Source organism: Phragmites australis, chromosome 1 (genome assembly GCF_958298935.1).
Source record: "Phragmites australis chromosome 1, lpPhrAust1.1, whole genome shotgun sequence".
NCBI classification, from domain to species: Eukaryota; Viridiplantae; Streptophyta; class Magnoliopsida; order Poales; family Poaceae; genus Phragmites; species Phragmites australis.
Genome location: NC_084921.1, coordinates 51,788,158 through 51,805,418, shown reverse-complemented (window position 1 = coordinate 51,805,418; position 17,261 = coordinate 51,788,158). Strand labels below are relative to the sequence as shown.

General features: G+C 47.5%; 3 protein-coding genes across 4 annotated transcripts; 2 read left to right on the top strand and 1 right to left on the bottom strand.

The window, feature by feature from the left end:
* Positions 1-826: 826 nt before the first annotated feature.
* Positions 827-4,684, top strand: LOC133926294 (G-type lectin S-receptor-like serine/threonine-protein kinase At2g19130). The gene is made up of 2 exons (XM_062372149.1): positions 827-1,189; positions 2,260-4,684. Exons 1-2 carry the CDS (start codon positions 1,009-1,011, stop codon positions 4,482-4,484), a joined length of 2,406 nt encoding a protein of 801 aa, XP_062228133.1. The 5' UTR covers positions 827-1,008; the 3' UTR covers positions 4,485-4,684.
* Positions 4,685-5,425: 741 nt separating this feature from the next.
* Positions 5,426-8,435, top strand: LOC133926281 (rhodanese-like domain-containing protein 4A, chloroplastic). 2 transcript variants are annotated; one of them, XM_062372129.1, is made up of 4 exons: positions 5,426-6,191; positions 7,102-7,204; positions 7,284-7,538; positions 8,141-8,435. In XM_062372129.1, exons 1-4 carry the CDS (start codon positions 5,548-5,550, stop codon positions 8,219-8,221), a joined length of 1,083 nt encoding a protein of 360 aa, XP_062228113.1. In that variant the 5' UTR covers positions 5,426-5,547; the 3' UTR covers positions 8,222-8,435. The 2 variants fall into 2 exon arrangements, with proteins under 2 accessions (XP_062228113.1, XP_062228122.1); XM_062372138.1 differs by having other exon boundaries at positions 5,429-6,191; positions 8,168-8,435.
* Positions 8,436-12,567: 4,132 nt separating this feature from the next.
* On the bottom strand, positions 12,568-16,087 carry LOC133926271 (LOB domain-containing protein 6-like). Its single transcript, XM_062372120.1, has 4 exons — positions 15,708-16,087; positions 14,584-15,018; positions 14,105-14,464; positions 12,568-12,804 (listed from the first exon to the last, which is right to left on the bottom strand). Exons 2-4 carry the CDS (start codon positions 15,004-15,006, stop codon positions 12,730-12,732), a joined length of 858 nt encoding a protein of 285 aa, XP_062228104.1. The 5' UTR covers positions 15,007-15,018; positions 15,708-16,087; the 3' UTR covers positions 12,568-12,729.
* Between the last annotated feature and the right edge of the window lie 1,174 nt (positions 16,088-17,261).

The window sequence follows — 17,261 nt, the reverse complement described above, 5'->3', positions numbered from 1 at the left end:
CACACGAAGTTGGCTGGCTGGAAAAGCAACCCAAGTGCTCTACTACGTATAGCAATGAAGAGAATTAGAGGAAACGAAGACCACAATTTCATGGCCACCTCTTGCTCACGTTGTGTTGTCTCAGGTATCCGGCCCCGTGATCGCGTCGCGCTCGCTCTCCGCCATTGATGGCTACTTGTGGCTCGGAAACCGACCGGCCGGTGCGCGCGCGCTCGAGGAATCCACTGCTCCCGCTTTACTGCTACTCCGCTGCCTGGCTCCGTCGGTCGCGGGAGCCACCACGCCAGCCGGCCGGCGCTGTGCGGCGATCAACGCGACACCCAAGCCTCGGATAAAGCCGGGGGGGGGGGGGTTGGTGGCGCATCGCCGTTCGCTTGTTAATGCGGGTCTCCTGCGAAGCCAGTGCAGGGGCGCGCCCACCCAGTTGCGATCGATCGGCGAGTACCTATCCATCCATTCAGGCCGTGGTACACTGAACTCCGACGCCGCCGGTGGCTCGAGACGTTAATCCGTGCAGGATAGCTGCTGGCGTCGGCTGCCCAATGAGGTAGGGCGATCAGTTGCTCACGTGGAACGGCCGTGACAATGGGTTCGTGGGTGTTTCGGTCCACTCGAGCTCGGTTTGTACTATAGTGTATCAGATCAATGGTCCAGTCCTACTGTCGTAGCACCCGTACCGTGTGAACCCCATCTGATTTTCCATCGAGCACGTTGCACGTACACTGGTCCACGACCGGATCGATCGTGTTGCACCTGGAATTTTTTTTTGTTGTTGCGAAGACACGTATTACATTAGCTCGAACGCGCCGTGCGACTGATGCGGCGAGGGGGCCGGCCGGGAGGGAGGCGCTCGTCGAAAGCGGCTACTAGCAACACGCCGTACGACACCTTTATGGCCGCATTTAAGCCCCCGGCGCGGTCGCTTGCCGTCGCCCTTTTCCTCACAGCAGCAGCAGCGCTTTCATTTCCTCTTCGGCGTTCTCGTTTGTCGCTTGGAGCGAGCGGGCAATGGCGACTCGCCGTCGAGGACGGGCCCCCTCCCCGGTTCTTTTGCTCCTCCTCAGCTTCCTGTTTCTGCAGGGAGCTCCGTCGCAAGCCGACGACACCGTCGCCGCCGGCCGGCCGCTGTCCGGCCGGCAGAGCCTGGTGTCCAAGCGTGGCAAGTTCAGGCTCGGCTTCTTCCAGCCAGGTACACATGCTCTTCCCTACCTGCGTACTGTGGACTTTTGCTGTCTTTTGGTGTGAAGATCATTTTGGTACTATCCCTGTTTGGATAGTTTTAAAAACGGCATTTTTTTAAAAAAAGCTAAAACTATCTAAATGTTGGCTTTTGCCTTTGTTTTTTCTAGCTGAAAAAGCGACCGTAGTTAAAATAAACTAAAAGTTAGAACAAGTTAAGATGAGTTTTTTTTTATTTTTTATGAGCTAAGAAGCTAATTTTTTTTATAAAAATCAATAGCTAATTGCTGTATTTATTGAAGCTAAATGTGTCAGACATACGATACACTGAACAAACAAAAGCTATCGCCCACCCTTTTTTTCTTTTTCCCTTTTTCCTGCGTACAAATGAAATTGGATAGTCTACCGCTCTAAGATTTACGAGCAGCAGCCGCAGATCCTTCCTCGAGCATTTCTATGGATTTAAGCCATCGAAGCGCAATTAGCGGTAGCAGGGCTAGATGTTTTTCAGGGGGAAATTATATATTTTTTCTTGATAAATAACTACTGTAACATTTAAGTAGAAAAAAAGAAAAGAAAAGAAAAGCATATGTTTGTTGGCATTCTTGTTTTTCTAGAGAGGACATATAGAAAGGCACGTTTCTTCCCTGTTACAATAAGAATAAATATCATCTCACTAGTCACTGCATACTTTTTTGAACCTTTAGTCGCATCCAGAAATCATAGCATACCAGGAAAAAAGAAAAATCAAAGGTTAGCAAAGACTGATCAGATACCGGGAAAAAAGAAAAATCAAAGGTTAGCAAAGACTGATCAGCAGCTAGCGTACAGATTGATTATCTTATTTTCTAGAATCACACGTGGCTGTCTTCATATTTTAATGTCCTTTGGATTTAGTACTTGACTTGTTCAAATACTTTGGCACAAACCTTTGGCACAAAGTGCTCCGCACTCATCGCTCCTATTAAAAATTTCGAATTGGCCTCATAACAGTTTATTATTTCTGAAAGAATGAAATGGACAACTGTGATTATGAATTCAAAATGGATCATTATGTAACGCTTCTCCTGTGTGCAACAGATAATTCCTCGCAACACTGGTACCTGGGCATTTGGTACAACCAAATCTCGTTGCACACCAAGGTGTGGGTTGCAAACAGAGAGACACCGATCCCCGACCCGGAGTCCTCGCAGCTTTCCATCTCAAGTGATGGCAACATGGTCATCCTCGATCATCGCAAGTCTCCAATCTGGTCAACGAACGTGACCGGCATCGCCTCCAATTCCACGGTCGGTGTCATCCTCGACAACGGCAACCTTGTCCTGGCCGACGCGTCCAACACCTCCGTCGTGCTGTGGCAGAGCTTTGACCACTTCGGGAACACGTGGCTCCCCGGCGGGAAGCTCGGCCGGAACAAGCTCACCGGCGAGGTCACGCACCTGATCGCGTGGAAGGGTTACAACGACCCGACCCCGAGCATGTTCTCCCTGGAGCTTGACCCGCGGGGGACGAGCCAGTACCTGCTCAACTGGAACGACAGCAAGCAGTACTGGAGCAGCGGCAACTGGACGGGGCACGCGTTCACCGCCGTGCCGGAGATGATGGCCACCGACGCGTCCCCCTTGTCCGAGTATACCTTCGGCTACGTCGACGGCGAGAACGAGAGCTACTTCATCTACGACGTCAAGGACGAGGCCGTGGTGACGCGGTTCCTCGTCGACGTCACGGGGCAGATCAAATTCCTGACGTGGGTCGAGGCCGCCGCCGAGTGGGTGCTCTTCTGGACCGAGCCCAAGGCGCAGTGCGACGTCTACTCGATCTGCGGGCCGTTCGGCGTCTGCACCGAGAACGCGCTGCCGTCCTGCAGCTGCCCCCGAGGCTTCCGCGAGCGGCGGCTGGACGAGTGGCTGCACGGCGATCGCACCGCAGGATGCGCCCGGAACGCCGGCCTGCACTGCGGCGCTCAAGGCGCGCAGAAGAACAACAAGAACGATAGATTCTACACGATGCCCAACGTGAGGCTGCCGAGCAACGCGCAGAGCGTGGCGACCGCGAGTGCTCATGACTGCGAGCTCGCGTGCCTCGGCAACTGTTCATGCACCGCTTACTCTTACAACGGCAGCTGCTCGCTGTGGTACGGCGATCTCATAAATCTCCAAGACACGAGCATCATTGGCACTGGAGGCGGCAGCATTTCGATCCGCCTGGCTGCGTCCGAGTTCGCTAGCACCAGGAACACTAAGAAACTGATCATTGGGCTCGTCGTCGCGGGGTTAGTCGTTGCCGTTGCTGTCATCGTTCTGATCATCCTGAGAAGCAGAAGGATCAGGTCGTTGAGGAGGGTCGAAGGATCCCTGATGGCATTCACGTACCGTGACCTGCGATTCGTGACCAAGAACTTCTCCGGGAAGCTCGGTGGTGGCGCCTTCGGGTCAGTGTTCGAAGGGTCACTACCTGACGCAACGCTCGTCGCGGTGAAGAAGCTCGAAGGCGTTCGGCAGGGGGAGAAGCAGTTCCGTGCAGAGGTGAGCACGATCGGCACGATCCAGCATGTCAACCTGATCAGACTGCTCGGGTTCTGCTCCGAGAGGACGCGACGGCTACTCGTCTACGAGCACATGCCAAAGGGCTCCTTGGACAGACATCTTTTCGGGACCAGCCAAGGTGTGCTGTGCTGGGACACGAGATACCAAATCGCTCTGGGGATCGCGAGAGGACTGGACTATCTGCACGAGAAATGCAGGGATTGCATCATCCACTGCGACATCAAGCCCGAGAACATCCTTCTGGATGACGCGTTCGTTCCGAAGGTCGCGGACTTTGGGCTCGCCAAGCTCATGGGCCGCGACTTCAGCCGTGTGCTGACCACGATGCGGGGCACGGTGGGGTACCTGGCGCCGGAATGGATCGCCGGCACGGCCATCACCACCAAGGCGGACGTGTTCAGCTACGGCATGATGCTGTTCGAGATCATCTCGGGCCGGAGGAACGTCGGGCAGCGGCCGGACGGCACGGTGGACTTCTTCCCATCGACGGCCGTGAGCCTGCTCTTCGACGGGGACGTGAGGAGCGCGGTGGACAGCCAGCTCGGCGGCAATGCCGACGTCGCCGAGGTGGAGAGGGCGTGCAAGGTGGCGTGCTGGTGCGTGCAGGAAGCCGAGAGCGCGCGACCGAGCATGGGGATGGTGGTGCAGGTTCTGGAGGGGCTGGTCGACATCAACGTCCCGCCGATCCCGAGATCGCTCAAGGTGCTCGCCGATCCGTCGAGGTACATCGAGTTCTTCTCAGGTTTGTCGTCAATCTGAGACTGGATGCTGTAGCATCATGAACTCACAAAACGTGTATGTGCTAATGAGTTTTTTTTTTTTACAAAAATGATGTGGTAATGAGTTAGCGCTGAAGTTGTGATCGTGCCACGAAGCTTGTAGGTTGTAATATCATATTACTACAGATAGCCAAGAAAATTATTGTACGATTAACCATATAGAATATGTTCTGAGATGTATCTAGTGTCATACATGTCCGCGGCATGAAAATTCACCTGCGCAATTTTCTTTTTTCCTTTTTCTCGGTGGCGTTACGTGCATCAATTCAAATCGTTCAGATCTTGCCCGTCGCGATGGACGAACTTTCCGCGGTCCAACTTGTCACTGAAGCACACGGATTGCGTAAAGGCTCAATTGAGATTGTGGGAGCCCAAGTAGACCGAGCATAAAAGTCCGGCCCTAAAAAGCCCAAACCCAGCCCAGCCCGATTTTGGCGCTAGACCGGTCCGTTGGCTATTGTGGACGGGTCTAGACAGCCGTCTAGAAGCTCGAAAAAATAGGCCCATCTCAAGCCCACTCAAAACATTATGAGATTATTGTACTGGGCCGAGGCAGCCATTTTTATCCAAAACAAACTGAGTTTTCTTCGGCCCGGCCCAGGTCTAAGCGCAAGGCGCATACATCTTTCCAGTTTTTTTATTTTTTTATTTTAATTTTTTAAATTTAACGATTTTAAATGGTGATTTAAAAAAATAGTAACTATATGTCTCTATCGTCCACTGAACGGACAACGTATTAAAAAATTAAAAACACAATATTTCATTGTTCTCAAAAATTTAAAACACTGAAAAATTCTTAAAAATTATGATATAGAAGATACTACGATCTAGCTTTTATAGAATTTTCAGCTTAAAAAATTAGAAAAAAAAATCCTACATCTTTCTCTCTTCCTTCTCTCCCAGATTTAACGATTTAGTTTTTTTTTAAAAGCGGATTAATCGGATAGCTAGCTGAAGACCATGAAATCCTGAGCAATCCATCTTGCAGAGCCTGAGCTCTTTTATCCTTGCACAGAGCTCAGGCCTCGTGCAGCCGTGCTCCCATGGCTCTCCGACGACTCCAAGAACGGTGCTCGCCCTTCCAAATCTCCAGCTCTCACCTCCAAAATCCCCTCAATCGCCCAAGAAATCCTCGCAAGAACCGACTTTTACTGCCCAATGCGGCCAAGATTGCCAACTCCTCGGAAATCCGTGTTCCTCGCACCCCCACCGCCGTGCCCAAGGCCGCAATCTTGGCGCTAAAGGCGGCGCCTTGGCGGGTCCCCGTCGCCGTCGCGGTCGCGTCCTGGCCGCTCCCTTCCCTCTCTGCGGAGGGCGACGGGAAGGTGAGCCTCGAGTCCATCGTGGTGGCCATCGACGACTTCAACAACCGCAATCCCTTCTTCGTGGCCGGGGTGGTGCTCGTGTGGCTCGTGGTGATCCCGCTGGTGCAGGACTACTACTTCAAGAAGTACAAGCCCGTTAGCGCCATCGACGCGTTCCGCAAGCTCCGCGACGTGCCGGAGGCACAGCTGCTGGACATCAGACGGGGCAAGAGCGTGCGATTCATGGCTCCGCCGAACCTGAGGCTCGTCGGCAAGAGCGCCGTGCAGATCGATTTCGACGGGGAGGACGAGGATGGGTTCGTCAGGGAGGTGCTGGCAAGGTTCCCGGACCCGGCGAACACCATCATCTGCGTCCTTGACAAGTGAGTGCTAAATGAAATCATTACCGATACCTGGTGAGGTGGTTCTTGCTAATGCTGTGCATCTTGTGCCTGTAGTGCTAGATGCAATCTCTGTAGATTGGAATGTTGGATGGGTTTTGCCTCAAATGCAGTTACTTGCGTCCACTGCTGAATGAGTTGCAATTCACAAAAGATTAATGTACACACTCTCAGGTGTTAACTGTAAGCATTGAAACACCTTAGAATTCAGGAAGGGAAAGCAATTGTACAGATCTAGTAAAACACAATATAGCTATGTAAACCAAATGCCCCATGGTTTGAAGAAAAAATAAAGGGTATTCTATCCATTTTCATTTTCCATTTATTTATTTAGTTTTATTAATAATTATTAACTAACAGAGCAAACACAAATAAAGAAACAACTTTGCTGAACTCTGCAAAGATCCAATTTATTTAAACCCATATTCTATCATATGAATGAAGCATAGTTCGAAAAAGATGAATAAATTAGTTTGCTTACGACTTATTTATTATTGAATTTCCATCAAACTCTGAATTGCATTAAATTCTCGGTAATTGCAATTGATCAGTGTGTACCTTCTCATAAGGATGAGAAATTCATAGCAAGCAGTACTATGTTGTGTTTTGTTACATCGCTGTTTCTGATGCAAGGAACTTCAACAGAGGGAAGGAACTTTGTTATTCTCTTTTCTATCCAAGAAGCTTCTAATTTGCATAATTGTATGGCTAATAAAAAAAAGTATATAGAAAATATTATGCCACATTGTAGTCTATCTTTCAACCTAATAAAAATGGATGCCATGTGAATTTTCACCTCAGAGTTAGTTACTTTAATGATACCTTTTGTCTGAGTTTGCTTTATTTTTACTGCCATCTTGTTACCAACTTAAGTTTATGCTGTGTAAGGTAGCTTTGATGATAATTCTTTGAAAGTTGCTGAGCTACTGTTCAAGAATGGTTTCAAGGAAGCCTACGCAGTTAAAGGAGGCTTGAGAGGCCCCGAAGGGTGGCAGGTAAGCTACCATTCCATTCTGTGGGAACAACCATATCATACTTTTTTGTTTTTCTTTCTAAGTCTTTCTTCTTAGTTAGGCGGTTCAAGAAAGTTATCTTCCCCCGTCTGTACATGTTTTCCCGAAGAAAAAGAAGGGAGAAAAGTTAGCGCACACAGATGTGAGCGCTGATGGAATAGATGGTCAGCAGGAGGGGAACGGGGAACCATTAGCTCCTCCAAACAACTTTGTAGTCAATACAGGTGATGGATCCGATGGTGTTCATGAAAATCCCAATGGAAGTACGACTGCTGTAAAACATGCAACTAGGAGACCATTATCGCCATATCCAAATGTATGTTTCTTGTTGCTTTTGCACCACCACACTCCAAGTGATTCTGCTTGTTCTAGATTTTTTTTTATCCAGCTGATCTGTATTTAGTATCTGATTCAAAATAGCAACAGTATTTGCATGCGTCACACAAAATAGCAACTGCTTTCCTTTATACTGACAGTAAATTTCATCAAAAAGTTCTGTTCTCTCCAGCTCTGCCACACAAATATGTGCATTGCTAGATCTACTAAACAATATTCGACTCACATCCATCTCAAAAGACAAATAATTAGGTCATGGAAATGACAGCACGAGGCATTTCGTGTTGTTTGAAATTTTTAGCAATTCATTGAAGCTATGTTTACCTGAAAATTAGACAATGAAACTTTCAAGTCACATACATGACTTGGTTTAGAATATCAGAAGTCAGGTCTACTGAAATTAGTTACAGGCAAGGACGACAATTTGCAGTCTAAGCGCTCTTTACTGACATTAACTAGAAACAGGACTGAAATAGCTTCCCTTGCTCTGCTTGTAAATATCTGTGCTGTTTTATGTATGCTTGTTTCTTCATTATTTATGATGAAAATTGACCACAGAAATTATGGCTAATGCACAACCAGTTTCATGCATTTGAGTTTATTTTGCAGTACCCTGACCTGAAACCACCTTCATCGCCGACACCATCAAAACCAGAGAGTTAGGAACAAGGCAGGGCAATTACATGTGTGAGACTCAAAGCCACAAGCATTTTTTGAGTACTTCTAACTGTTGATGTCGAGGCGATCGATAGGGATCACAATGAAGAAGACCATTGCTGTTGTTGGAAAATTTTATGCTGCTATTGAGGCCAGGCGAATGGAGCATATGTCCCACAATTTTCCAAATCAAGGAATGAACATTTGAACTTTCAGTGCAGTTCCTGGCTTCCTGGATCACAAAGAGACTGCCATTAAATTGCTGACCTCCTTGCCAAGAGTGCTACGCAGTACTACATTAATCACGAATGTGGCTTTACATATAATAAATGTTCTCCCGCCGGTCATAAAAACGTCAATAATGTACTTCCTCCGGTCATAAAAATATGACGATTTAAACAATCTTTGTTAAAATTTTAAAACTTTAACTAACAATAGCTTTTAAAATATTTAATTTAGAAATATTAAAATCATATATATATTTGTTTTAAAAAATAGTTTCATAATATCATAAATTTGTTGGATTTTACAAACATGTCTTAATAAAAAAATCCTAAAACTTATGCATCAGTTTTCTTATATCATTATTACTTTTATTTTATTGCTATTATTAGTACCTTTATTTTCATATCATCTTTTTAATTAAATCTTGTGAGTTTCATCTCTAGTCTATTCCTAACTTGCTTAGGATAAATACTGCTATTGTTGTTGTATTAAAAAAAAAGAGGTCTCTAGTAAAAAATAGAGGTCTCTAGAGTATAAATCTTGTGAGTTTCATATCTAAGTCTATCTCTAACCAACTGAACTAATGGACCGGATTAACAAAATTTATGTAAAAACATGTTAGCTTTGTAAATGATGCAAAGCAATGTGCCAGACCGTTGGCTCAAACGCACCAAGTAACACTGAAAGGAAAAACTCGATGATTCTTAGATATCCTTCTTTGATTCTTTCTATCTGACGTAACAATAGAAGGTGCAATCGAATTCGTTGACACCCTTCATCCGGCACTCCAAAATCTAACCCCTTTCACACTCTGATGAAGCACTGCGGTAAATTAGCTACGTGCTGTAGCACCATTGTTCAACCCACACCCTGCCTGCCTCCCTGCAGGAGTAACATTTTACATCTGTCTCTCCGTCCTGTGAATACAGCCGGTGCACTGATCACTGCCGGTGATGAGTCCTGTGGAAGTGCAAGTCAAATGACAAGACGAGGAAAGGCACCCAACGACTCCGTTGCCACAGAGACGGCACGATTGATAGCTAGCTGCTCGCAGCCTTCGCCGCCGACATGCCGGCCGGCCAGCCCACCAGAATTATCCCTGCAGGTGGCTAGTATAGAGCAGTATCATGATTAGAACTAGTACACCGTATGATGAGTTATCTGATACCTTCACTTTTCACAATTTCACCATGCGGTTAGTAATTCTCGACTGGATGGAGTAGTTGTAAGGTCACTGTTCCCAATGCAGGGTGCAGTCAATTAATCCTTGTCTGATCTGATCTGATCTGATCATCTCCTGTCCGATCACAGCCACACGTTGGTGAATGCCTGCCTGATGAGACGCAACGTGGGTAGGGCCTTTTGTAGGCGCCCTCGGGCCGGGCGCTGGCCGCTGATCCATGGATTGTTGTGTTGTCCGTCCACGTAAAGCCTAGCCAAGTCGAATCGCCACCTATGTATGCATGCAGCAGAACCGGATCGTCTTCAGAAGTCAGATTTCAGAGCTCCGGCCGGCATTCAGCTTCGCTTTCCGGCGGTTGGTCTTCAATATTTCAGACTTAACAGTAACATTATGAAGATGGAAAAGTTACACCCAATTTGATCCACGCTGATTCCTCTAGGAAACTTGCCACGATGGAAATTGACTGGTCACAGGTTGACGACAGCTGATGTGGGTACCCAGCAACTGTGACGCAGCCGGCGTGTGCGGCCACCGACAAGGACAGATCCAACGGGGGAGAGGAACGAATGTGGAGAGACGGCGGCGAGCAAGACAACGCTAGAAGAGAAGGCGCCGGTGATACGTACGGCACGGTTGTCCAGCAAGTCCACCGGCCCAGAAACTACGCTCGATCGACGGCGGTCCGGCACGAAGTGACGAAGAGAGAAGGGATGCCCGTGGCGGCCGTTGGCGCGCATTAACTCGGCGCGCCGTGCGCTCCATCAGCCCAGGCAGGCTGCAGCCGCGGCCGCGCGAGGAGACGTGTGAGAGCGTGCGCGCGCGCGCAGGCACAGCGGCAGATGCGCGGCCCAGCGGCAGACGCGCGGCCAGACCAGCCTCGTGGCCGACGCCGCGCGTGGCAGGGAGGCGCAGGCGCAGGCTAGGCATTCGCATTTAACGCGCGCCCCGGCACAGGATCTCCTCTCCTCTCCTCGATCTCGCCCCCTCCCTCTCACTGCACCTGCATATGTGCACTGTGCTGCGCTCTGGTCGCTGCCACCGTCGATCGTCATCATTGCAGGCCCCTCCGATCGCCCCCCGGCCGCGCCATCATTGCGACTCTGCATGCCGCCTCGTTCCGGCGCGGCGCCCTCTTTGTTGTTCCATCCATTTCGTCTGCCCGCATCGATCTTATTTGAATGAATGCGAGTAGGAGGGAGGAGGAGGAGGAGGACTGGAGGAGTACTACCCCAACAGTGCGCGCGTCAGTGGCGGTGCACACATCGATCGCCCCTTCTGTGCATGCCTTCTGCCTCTGGGCTCTGGTGTGTATGCCTGCATCATTCTCGTGTGTGCATGTCTCTGTCCGTGCAAAATTTGCAAGCATCTCTATCTTGCGTGTCTTGTTTAGCCTAGCTAGCAGAATCTCTATCGGTATAGAAGTATAGAAATATAAAAATTGTGAAATATTTTTATCTAGTTTTTGCGATGTTAATTCGTTGGTATACACATGGATATGACGATGTTTGGGAGTCAAATAAAATGAGCAATGGAGTGCAGACTCTGTGCTCTGTGCGTGAGTCTGCAAGAGACTAGGGGGCCGGCTAGACAATGCGCCTGTGCTGGGTATGGCAGTATGCTACTGCTATGAATGCAGCTATGTGCATTGAAAAATATCTCCTGCAGGACGACATTTTTGGGCGGCCTGCTGCCCTGCCTTCGCTCATTGATGGCATGACTCTCTCTCTCTCTCTCTCTCTCTCTCTCTCTCTCTCGTGTCCTTTTGCTGAGTCTTGCCACAGTGCCACTATCTGGAAAATGCCTTCTGCCTTCTCAAACAGCTAGCCCCCCTCCCCACCCAAAAAAAAGGGGAGATTCAGCGAGAAAGGGCGATTCCAACTGACCTTGGTCAACCGCTAAGCGGAAGCAGCAGCCTTCAGGAACAGGAACAGAATGCGCGTACAGAGGAGGTATCGCTCAGCTGCCCCCAAAACCACCGGTTCGCCACAGCACCAGCTTTTTCCTAGGGTGAGGCACCGCGCTGCTGCCACAATGCATGTTACATGCCTGCGCCGTGCCATGAAGTAGAGCAAGAGAACAGCAACAGAACGCGAAGGCTTCGCGTGATGTATCATCGCCCTGCACGATGCAACTATTCGTGCATTTATGCATGAAATGGAGTACGATGCGCAGGGCTTCGCATTGCAGTTGGGTTGCAAATGCACTGGGTACTGCAACTAGCGCTGCCCACTAGTACTACTAGATGTGTGGCCGGATTAACAATTGAATGCTGCTATTATCTCTAAACCTACCAGTTACAGCTGAGCGCTGTGATCTTTTTCGGGTTCACCACAAAAAGATCGCAATCTGGAACGACCAGTAGCTCATCAGGATGTGACATTTTGATGGCTCTCGATCGAGGTGCCATTTAACCTAGCTAGCAGCCCACTATCCGGGGGTTGTTTCTGAATCTTGCGATGCCACTGCGCGCATGCCGTCTGGCGCCTACCGCCTAGCCAAGGAAGAAAAGGGAGATACAGAGAGAGGATCAGGGCAGGCTTCAATGGCTTCCTCTCTCTGCCCCTGCCATTTTTGCCTCGCTTGCAAGCAAAACCAGTGCGAGAAAGAGACGCGCATAAATGCTTGCCTAGGTCTAGATCGATGGATCGCTCGATCAACTCCCTCTCCCTGTAGCCCTGCCTGTCGAGTCTTGTAGTGAGGGTCTCCATGCAATGATACAGTATAGTTCCTGCATGCCTGACACAGGATGCAGGCGTGCCTAGTTACTCTAGGCCATTAGCATGCGATGTTCAGTCGATCCTAGCTCACAAGTCAAAGCAAGGATACGTAGTATCGAACAGATTCGTCGATCAGGTCTGAAGCTGCTGCACTTTCTCAAGGTCAACTTCAGTATAGCAAATCTAGCAATACATGGAGTAGCTGGTAAGAAAGGGGGCCGTCCGAGTGATAAAAGTCCGGGACAATGCATGTTTGCTTCCAGTGCATCAACAGCATAGACACATGAAATGTTCGACGATCTTGTGGATGGAAGAGAGAAGCATTAACAAACAAGTAAACAACATAAACACGGACTCATGTAAAATCGACTGAAAATTAACCATCATAACTATGGGCATTTAGGATCCTCCCATGCCATGTAGTCCTCAGCACTTCGCGGATTTTTTTTCTTCAAGTCAGGAACCTGAAAAAAAGGTTAACATTTATCAGTTGTTAAACTGGAAAAAATGATAATATGACCATTAAATGAAAAGTTCTGGAATGAATGTGTACATGATTATTAGACCTGAAAAATGCAAGTACAAAAGGGATCTGTTCACAAACTGTACGTAGTCACTGCTAAATACAGGGTAACATAGACTGCGCATTTTTCCTCTTACGAATAGACAAAAAGCATACTGCTATTTTTAATACCGAGAACTGCTAATACTGACGTGCGACGTACAGCTGAAGCTGACAACACAATGCAATTGTAAGCAGCAAATGGATCACGCTGCTTAGCTGGTTGGTTCCTAACTTCTCAATTTCATTATTTTTTTTTCTTTTCTTTTCTTTTGCAAGCGGACGTGCATTCTTACTTTCTTAGGACATGAAATATCACTGGCTACTTTCCTAGATATACTAAGTAGCTAGCACTGATCGCTAGCTTGGGATACTGAATTACAGATACACTGATATTTCACAGTGAATACCCGTGCATGCATGCTTGATTCCAATCTCTTTTGGCAGAACTTTCTACACTTACACACTGCGTGCAAGCTTATCTATTCTCGAAAGCAATACTGCACGAGGAAACCTTTCAACTTTTCATATGTGAAGCACACCTACAGTACACCAGGCGTGCCATCATATGATTCATGCACGTCCATGAAATGCATAGATTGGCATGCACTTTAGAGCGCTATGCAAAGAGATACAGTAGTCAGTAGTTAAAAATTGTTTAGTTAACAAGTACCAACACTAGCTAAAAACTGTTTCTTCTGCTTCGATTAGTTTAACACAAATTGGGCAACTATATCAGAGTTGTTTAGTTTCATGGATCCTATATATGCACCCCAGGAAAATAGTTACGTCACGATCAACGCGATGCTAAAAGATTTCGTCACCTCGCCGTGTGCTGTAGTACATGGACACTAGCTAACAAGTACACCATGCATACTCAAGAGCTAGCCAAACAGTATGCGATAAATAGATGCTGAATTCTCTAGATCAGAACAGCTCTAGTGCATAAGTACAAATGTGACTAATCATCAACAATGGATCCAAACAGTCTAAAATGTCTGCCAAGAACGCTATAGCTCCAGCCTCCAATTAGCATCATGCACTAAAACTATATTTAGCTATGAAACCCTTGTTATTAACCATGCATGATTGTTCAGCTAGCAAACTAGCGAACTAACCGTGCACTACCAAAGTTGCGAGTTATTCGGAAGGAGAAGAAAAACAAGACTAGAATACTGTGCACGCATGCAAAACGAGCCAACCTGAAAAGATTGATCGATCACACCGGCCGGTCGCCTACTGCCCGGCGCTGGGTTTCTCGTCGCCGCCGGCGGTGCCTGACTTAAAGAACGGGCCCCGCCCATCGTGGTCGAGTACCCGAACTCGTACCCGCCGTTGATCCCCAGCCTCGTGATGGGCTCGCCGTCGTAGCTCCTGGACAGCATCTGCGGGTTGGCGAACTGATCTTGCCCGAAGACGGGGGAGCCCGCGATGGAGCCGAGCGCAGCCGAGTGGCCAATGTTGATGAAGTTGTGCGCGCCGTTGGGCACCGCGTTGCCGATGAACTCTGCCATCGCTTGCGGCCCGTTCGGCCCCGTCGACGCATAAGCCGCCGCCGCCGCCTGCACCAAGAAGCGCAGGAAACCAACAAAAAGTTAATGTAACAAACGCAACACGAATCACGTTCTTCACTTAATGTCTACATGTGTCACTCCTAGAGTAATGATCTGTCGATGATCACCTGATACTTGGAGAGTTCGTACTTGGCGCGGGCGAGATCCTGCTGGAGTTGGCGGAGGTTGTGCTGGAGGATGGAGATCACGCCGACGCAGCCGTAGACGGGGTCGCGGAGGCGCATGTCGGCCTCGTAGGCGAGCGAGTTCACGGCGTCCTCACGCTGGAATGGGTGGAGCTCGTTCAGCAGCTTGGTCACGTTGCTCGCGCCGAAGACGCGGTGCACGTGCACGAACTTCTGAGGGTTGTCCGGCGGGAAGTAGGGCGCGAACACGCAGTCGGGCTGGCACCTGCGGCGCAGGAACTTGCACGCCGCGCACGGGGAGCCCGTGCCGCACACCCCCGCAGCGGCTGCTGACGACGAAGACGACGCCATAGTGATCACAGAGCCCGATGGAGCCGGCACCGACGACGCAGACGACGACGCCATCCGTCTGCTGGCCTGGCGGAAAGATCACGAACTATGTAAGGCTATTTTTCTTGGGTTCTTTAGTGGAGTAAAGTCTTGCATGGGTTTAATTTGCTCCTGGAAAGTTGTGGAAGCTGCTAGACATCAGAAGGGGGAGAATAGAAAGAATCTCACTGGTTTTTTCCCTTGCCAAAAATGAAGAACAGTGCCTCAAATACATCCGGAAATATACAAAAATGTTCCTGCATTAGTGCCCCTCGATCTAAAAGAAGAAAGCACATACATGGACAAAAAATCACATCACGGCTTCTTTCCTAAAAAAGGGACTAAAAGAGCCTACGAAAGGAAAGAAAAAATAAGAACAAAATCGATAGAGTGCCGGATTGTTTGTTATAACTTTCAAAAACTCCATGAATTCTTCTTTCTACAAGCAATAGAGTTTGAAACGCTGCATGGTTTCTTTGTAAAATGCAAGACTTTGCGCGCGTGATCGATGAGATATCTACATATCTGTCTAACTAAACTAATTTCCCAGCATGTGCTTTTCTTGAATCAATGGCCGGTCTCTTAGTTAATTGGAACCAAGAAGAAAAAGAATGTGACTCCGCGTAGGAGAGGAAGGAAGATGGAGTGCGACTCCGTGTAGGCCGGGGGGGGGAGGGGATAAAAGAAAGGAAGATATTATCGGATCCGCCGCCGGCGGTGAATGGCTGGGTACGTACCCTTTTTGGACGATCCCTTCCCGCTATCTCTGCACCGCCGACTCCTCGCCTCCTCTCTTCTCTCCTCGCCGCGCGCGCTCCTCGCCTTCCTCTCCGCCCGGGGCAGCTGCTGCTCCTTTTAAACCAGGTTTTCCTTTTCTTTTTTCTCCCTAGTGACTGCGTTGTTTAAATTTGGGGTGTCTGTTCTAGAGAGAGAAAGAGGAACGAGTGAGAGGACACCAAAAGATGGTGAGGTGTGAGGTATATGTTGCGAGGAAGGGGAAGAAATAGCGGTAGGGAGAGAGGTTGTAGGGAAGGTTAAAGAATGGAATTTGATATTCTTGTTCTTTATTGGATGAGGAGCTATTAAGGGTATTAATGGAGAGAGAGGAGGAGGAGGAAGGAAAAGGATTACGAATTGGTAGCAAGCGCGCACCTCCGATGCATGGATCCTCTACATCAATGTTTTTGGTTAGCGCGTGCGTGTAACTCTGAACTTTTTCTTTTTGAGGTCGTCAACTTACCGTGCGAAAACAAGACATTATAGAAACTATTATTAGTGTCAATTCAAAATTGTTATCGATGCCAATTTTTGAACTAGCATGACTAAGTGATCATGATAGTTTGGGGTTAGCATGCATTAGGAGCGAAAACGGCCGAAATTTTTTCGCCCGTCCAATCGTCCGAACTATTTTAGATGCTAATCGAATTTTATATATCGGATATTCGAAAGAAATATCAGCTAGTTGTATCAGATGTAGGGAGCTAGATATCGGTTGGATATCGGATATCTGATAATACAATCAGATATATCTAAAGATTATCTTATTACTATTCGAGCATATCTTTTGGTGCTTATAACTTTTTCATACGGAGTTGAATAGGGACAATCTTTATATTAAAATTATATCTATCAATGAGATCTACAAGTTTGTAATTGGTAATTTTTCATTTGAAGTTATTATATGTTTAAATAATTAATAGAAGTTCTAGCCAGTATATTGAACACTAGTAACTTCTCCAATTTTGCTCTAACATAACTTTTTCGATGTAAGTATATTGCTGATTTGCTTGTTGGACCTGATACATTGAATGGTTGAACAAACATAGCATATGTGATATATATGGTTGTTGCTTTTACTCAATATCTGAATAAATATTCGTAGTCGACACTATCTGGATCTGACTTATCATATATTCGATCTGTATTCGTGACCAAGATTATCCTCATCTGTATTCATATCCGACATCATCCATGCATGGCTTTGATTCCAATGAAAAAATATGAGATATGATATAGGATCGGCAATATCCGTTCATATCTGATTCGATTACACCTTTAGTTGACATGCATGTCATTATTCACATATCACATATGATTCACATGCAGTTCATCATTCACATATGACTTCATCATTTATTTATATAAAAATTGAGAAATATGTATTAATATGTAAAATTACATATCTTAGTCTTATTTAGGAAGACTCCATCTCCGTCCTCGCAAAATGCGTGCGTGTAAGTGAAATGAGCCCTTTCTAAAAAATATTTTGATGTCTAATCCTATATATGGTA